The 5784-nt window shown below is 47.2% G+C and overlaps 1 protein-coding gene across 1 annotated transcript; it reads right to left on the bottom strand.

Annotated features, from left to right (window-relative positions):
• Positions 1–3054: 3054 nt before the first annotated feature.
• On the bottom strand, positions 3055–5534 carry LOC148223100 (helix-loop-helix protein 13-like). Its single transcript, XM_088167479.1, has 2 exons — positions 5114–5534; positions 3055–3733 (listed from the first exon to the last, which is right to left on the bottom strand). Exons 1-2 carry the CDS (start codon positions 5532–5534, stop codon positions 3696–3698), a joined length of 459 nt encoding a protein of 152 aa, XP_088023605.1. The 3' UTR covers positions 3055–3695.
• Between the last annotated feature and the right edge of the window lie 250 nt (positions 5535–5784).

The following is a 5784-nucleotide window of genomic DNA, read 5'->3' as shown; positions in this document are numbered from 1 at the left end:
CCAGTCAGAACTATGACCCACAGAATGAGCCAGAACTGGGAGGAGAGAGGATGGGAGGAGGGTGGACATGGAGCATGTGCACAAAATCCACACTCCTCAGTTCCCCTGGATTGGCACAGAATGTAAATGTCCTGCACAGAAATAATTTCCCCCTCATCCTTCTACCTTGTAGTCCACATCCAGGAATTGAAGTCCCATGAGAAAAGGGCTGGGTTATTCAAGACCAAATGTGTGTCCAGCCCTGGAGCTATTCAGGAATAGCTTTCCTGGAAAAAATCCCTGAAGAGCCAATTTGATTTGCTCAGTTTAGCAGGAAGGGAGGCATAACACCAGCTTGGCTTCCCTCTGCCAGAGAGCTGATGCCCTCTTGATTTTCTTTTATTTGCATGAAGTTAATGGGACCATCAGAGACCGACCTGATTCTGTGGCACATTCACCATTTCAGCAGCCAAGTGCATCCAAATCACCCAAAAAGCGACCTTTGCTGTAGCAGTTTTGGGTGGACCATCAGCTAGAAGACCCTGGCAGACTCCAGGCAGTTTGGGGAGGGCAGGCAGAGGTGGACTGTCCCCTCCAGACAGCTTCAATCACCATAAATCAAATGTGTCTTCACTGCCGTGTCGATCAGGATGTGTGTGAGGAGAAACGTCTTCATCTGTGGCAATAAATGTATTGACTCCTACTCACTGATGCAAGAGCCCAAGGTTAGGGTTTCAGCTCTCAAAAGGAACACTTTATTTCAGGTTTTGACTCCAATTGAAGCCCCAGTCCTTACATACCCTGCTGCAGGGTTTATTTGCTGTGTGTTTTCCAAGCTCGGAGTCATCATCAAATTCCAGCAGCCTGTTCCTCGAAGCCCTGCTTTGTGTGACCATCATTTTTGTGTGATGATTCCTTGACAGGATGTCTTAGGTTGCAATACAGGATGTGACCAAATGTATTCTATCACCATCTGTTAAAACCAGGTTGGGCAGTGATCCTTATCCTTTCTACAACCCATCCTTCCTCCAGGAAGATGTTATCTGTTAATGGGCCACTGAGTCCCACTGCATGACTGCTAAAATTACATCATCCCATTGGGAGATGCTCCACCCAGGGGGAGGAGCCAAGCATTTCCTACCCAGATAAAATCTGAGATTTGGAACAGCAAGGCACCCCTTTTTCCACTGGATTCCAGAGGAAAAATCGGACCTTTCCACATCATCACTGGACCTTTGGAGGAAAACTGCACCCTTCTACAGGAGCACTGCTCCAACAGAACCACATCTGTCCTCCAGGAGGATGCAGCCACCATTTAATCAGACTGCTACAAACACCTGACTGAAGGGGTGTCAGGTTGTATGCTGACTCTGTCAATGTTTTTGGGTTTATTCTCTGTAATACTGTATTTTTATTTTAATTTTCCTAGTAAAGAACTCTTATTCCTATTCCCATATCATTAAGAGCATCTTAATTTCAAAATTACAATAATTTGGAGGGAGGGGGTTTACAGTCTCAAAAAGAGGCTCCTGCCTTTCTTGGCAGACACCTGTCTTTCAAACCAAGACACAGCAGCAGGGATAGGTGGGAGTGGCCCCACAGCGGGCAGAGCTTGCCAGCCTGCAGACCCCAGGCCAGCTGGCCAATCCTGTAGGAATTCCATGGTGGTGCTGGTGGAACTGGGCTGTGGGAAGCTCAGCAAAGTATTTCTGCCTGTCCTGGCATTGCTGTTTGAGTGTGGAGCACCAGTGATGGCTGTTTGCATCTCAGCAGGACTTCAGCTTTATCTTCCTTCCTCAGCTGGAGGCATCACGTGGAGGAAAAGCTCTGACCCAGGACCACTCTTCCCACTCTGTCATCACAATGCTTTTGATGCCAATGGCTTCTCCAGATTTGCTGTCCATCCAAGCAAGCAGTGCCTGAACTTGAAAAATCTCCTAAAATCACCTTTCTGTGCATGTGCTTTCCTGCTGCTACTGCACACATCCAGCTTGTTTCCAAAGCCATTATGCAGGATTTCTAGGCTGGAGCAAAAGGGAAAGAAAGAGACCTCTACTTGTAACCAGGAGCCTGCAGCAAATATTTGTTTCAGAACGTGGCATTATTGTCCTGTGCCCAGCACGAAGCTCTGGTGCAGGGTAGAGAAAAGCAAGGCAGACATTCAAATCTTTGAAGTGAGGGATATCTGGGGACAGGGATTCTGGATGCCCAAAATTAGCTTGGGGTAAAGGACTTTTTAGTCCTGATTGGAGACGATTTCCCCACCAGCCGTGACAACCCTGGAGAGGCATTTTTATACCCTGATGATTGTGGGGTGTGACCTGAGGGCTCTGGCTGAGGGCAGCTTGGAGGGATGAATCCCAAATCCCTGTTGCCATCATTGGGACCTTGGAGAAATAAAAGATCATGATAAAAACCCATGGAAGGCCCTACTGGGATTATTTAGGTGCTATTTGGGCCACTGAGATGGGTGTGGAGCTCTCAGCCTTGGCTCCTGTTCCACCGAGCCCTCACTGGGAAGGTGAAGATGTGACAGCTGCTCCAGGGGTGCTGTGACACTTTGATGACATGGAGGACTAGCATTTCCAGAGAAGAGAAGCAGGTAAAAACAGAAAAAAACATTTTCAGGTGTTTTTTTAATAAGATTTTCACCTTTCCTGGTGCTGTTTCCTGTAAAAATTTGTCCGAATGTCATAAGTGGGTGAGAAAGCAAAGAGTCAAAATTTGAGATTGAATATTTTATTCTAAATTGACTGAAATACACTGTTGCACCCAAGATGAAATTCCCCTTTTCATTTCGACAGAAAAATTGAAAAGCTAAAAAGGTTCTTCCCAGTTTCCCCCTCTAAGGCCCCTTTTCCCTTTCCCCAAAACCATCAACCAGAACAAAAGCTCAGTTCCTGACGTGCTTTTGCTTCGTAGAGATGGGAGCCCTGCGATGAACTAATGAGAATGCTAAATAAGAAATACATTTTATTTTCCTTCCCACTACAAAATGCCACGATAAAGAACACCAAGGTGGAATGGTTTCAGATGTGAGGGTGGGCAGGCCCTGGCACAGGGTGCCCAGAGCAGCTGTGGCTGCCCCTGGATCCCTGGGAGTGTCCAAGGCCAGGTTGGACATTGGGGCTTGGAGCAGCCTGGGACAGCGGAAGGTGTCCCTGCCCTTGGCAGGGGTGGGAATGAAGGAGCTTTAAGGTCCCTTCCACCAAAATCTTTCTGGGATTCTGTGAAGACATGAGAAATTTTGGATATCTACAGAGCCATGTCTCACCTCTTGGATTTTCAGGTCTCTGAATCACTGGTGATTTTCACAACCAATCACCCCAGGTATCTTAAGCCAAGCACTAGATTTTCACAGGTGTTGTTTATTTTTTTTTCTTATGATCTTGTTTCTCACGTGCTGGAAATAGGATTTGGACACAATCCTCACCCAGTGGAAGAGAAAACATTGGGGCTGTGGTTGTGCTGGCACTGGTTTTTAATGTCTTGCTCTTTTTAAGCAAGTGTAGCTCTATCAGCAGTGAGAAAGAGAAGCAGAAGGGCCTTAAAGAGTGGTGAATGAACAGAGAAAGGGGCTGGGTGCTGGAAATGTGGTGGAAAAGTGCTCTGGGACAATGAGCGAGGTCCTCAGCGCTGCGTTCTCACTTGCTGTGCTGGGAATTGAGCAGCTGGTACCCAGCACTCCAGGCTTTGCTGCCTTTAAAGGCCTTTCCTTAATCCCACTTTACCCAGGACAGGCGAGCTGTCAGATCTGCACAAGGGAGAGAGGAAAACACGGTCATTTCAACATTTCAGTTCACCTTGAACGAGTCAGCTGCCTAGCCTCTCCACAAGAGGAGCCTCATTCAATTGGATCTTTCCAAGTGGAGCTCTTCAGGACAGGAAGCGTGGCAAAAGGGAGATCCCAACGAGAAATATTTGTGTTGTTTAAAATCTGTTAGAAGCGGGGGAAGCCGGCCACTAAAATATCATTTTCTTCTGTAGTCAAGGGAGTTATAATTGGTGGTATATCAGGAGTCATTTTCCCACTCATCCAGATCATGGAAATTAATAGGAAAGGAGAAAAATACTCAATTAACTTTTCCTTTCAAGTAGACTGGTTGCTTTTCTTCTGCAGGCTCTGTCCCTTTGGCACTTCCCTGTAATATGAAAGGGGAATATTTCTATTCACTGACTTTTCCCTTTCCTTACTTGGGCAGTACTTTTTGAAGGCTCGTTTTGAAGGCCCCTTTCCAAGATCCAAAGGAACATATACAGTAAAGGAACAGAGTTGGAGAGGGGATTAATTAACTCCAAATGCAAAGTACCAAGAACTACTGAAACCCCGCTCTCCTCCTCTGTGCTCTAAGCAGCACAAAACCTGTTGCTTTCTGAGATTGAGGCCCTGTGTTAGGCAGTTTGGGCAATTTCCCATCTTCACCACACAGTACCCTGGTGAAAAAATATATTCTAGAGGAAGAAAGGCCTAAATTCATTCCAGCTAAGTCAGGGATTAAGTACAAACCAAACAGAAAACTGAATAATAGCCCTTCACTTTAAAATAGAAATAATTACATAAGATTATAAATTGCAAATGGACATTTACTTCCCCATATTTTGAAAATAGAATGAAATTTGAACGCTGTGTCTTGTGTATCCTGGTTCATGTGTTGAACTGTAACCTCTGAGAAACTCCGGGTTACTGGAACATCTGTATTTTAAGAAATTAAATGCTGTTTGTGTCCAAACCCAGGTGTTTTTCTCAGCCAAGTACCAGCTAAAGAAAACTTTTAAAGAAAACATAGAAAATCTCTAAGGGCTCCATCAGAAAAGAACAATTTCACGCAGAATTTTTTAAAAAGTCTAAGAATATATTCTGAGAATAAAAATGTTTCCTCTTTGTAAAAGGAACCATTCCTCTACAAGTTGCTTTTGGGGCGGGGCGGGATGGGGGGGGTGCTGTTAATACAATTATTTAAAGAAAAAAGATCCTCCTTAAAAGAAAGTTAGAGAAGAGGGCAAATCACGATTTTCTGCTGCGACCGGGTTTAGATTCCCTCTATTTGCAGGTTGTTTCTGTGCTGTTTCAGAGCTGTTTGGCTCAGTGGCCCTGAGGACGGCTCTGCTCCCCCCGGGCACCCCTCGCTCTCACCGCTGGTGTTCCAGGCGCTTCGGGAGCCGCTCCTCAGGCACTGCTCCACGTGGGCTCTGGGGTGGCGGCCGGAGCGCAGGATGTCCCCGAGCAGGGCGATGTAGGCGGTGGCCAAGCGCAGCGTGTCGATCTTGGAGAGGCGTTTCTCATAGGGGAAGGTGGGCACGTGGCTGCGCAGGTCGTCGAAGGCCGAGTTGATGCTGAGCATCCTCCTCCGCTCGCGGAGGTTGGCGGCGCGGCGCTGCCGGGGATGCCCGGCCGGCTCCTTGCCCGGCTCGGCATCCCCTGGCCCTGGCCAGGAGGGCTCTGCCAGGCACTCCAGGAGGAAGTTCTCCAGCTGTGTGTCGGGATCTGCTGGCTCCCAGAGGGGGGATTCCGCAGTGGTGTCTCCCTGCTCGAAGCTGTAGCAAAGTTCCTCCATGCCCCGGCCCACCAAGCTCAAGGAATACTCACGACTTCAGGTTATCGAGGAAATGGGGTTCTAATTTCATTAACAATTGTGGGCAGGGAGTTCTGGTTGTGTCCTTGGGGAAGATTACGGAAAAACTTTCCACGGCTGCAAATCCAAGTGGGACTCGGGATTTAAATACTTCATGTCTTCTCAGCAGGAAATACTCCATGGCTCCTCTTCTCCTCTCAAAAGTAATTAGTACACGTGCTTCCCTTTTCAT

Source organism: Sturnus vulgaris, chromosome 7, assembly GCF_052056855.1.
Source record: "Sturnus vulgaris isolate bStuVul1 chromosome 7, bStuVul1.hap1, whole genome shotgun sequence".
Lineage (NCBI taxonomy): Eukaryota > Metazoa > Chordata > Aves > Passeriformes > Sturnidae > Sturnus > Sturnus vulgaris.
The sequence above is the reverse complement of the archived record's forward strand: the minus strand, read 5'-3'. Positions and strand labels throughout refer to the sequence as shown.

Bases quoted from the DNA above. Each gene is read 5' to 3' on its own strand.
- LOC148223100 (XM_088167479.1), bottom strand. From the start codon at position 5,534: ATGGAGGAACTTTGCTACAGCTTCGAGCAGGGAGACACCACTGCGGAA. The intron at 3,734-5,113 runs GTGAGAGCGAGG...TCCCTTGTGCAG, and splicing joins AAGCGCCTGGAACACCAGCG to ATCTGACAGCTCGCCTGTCC.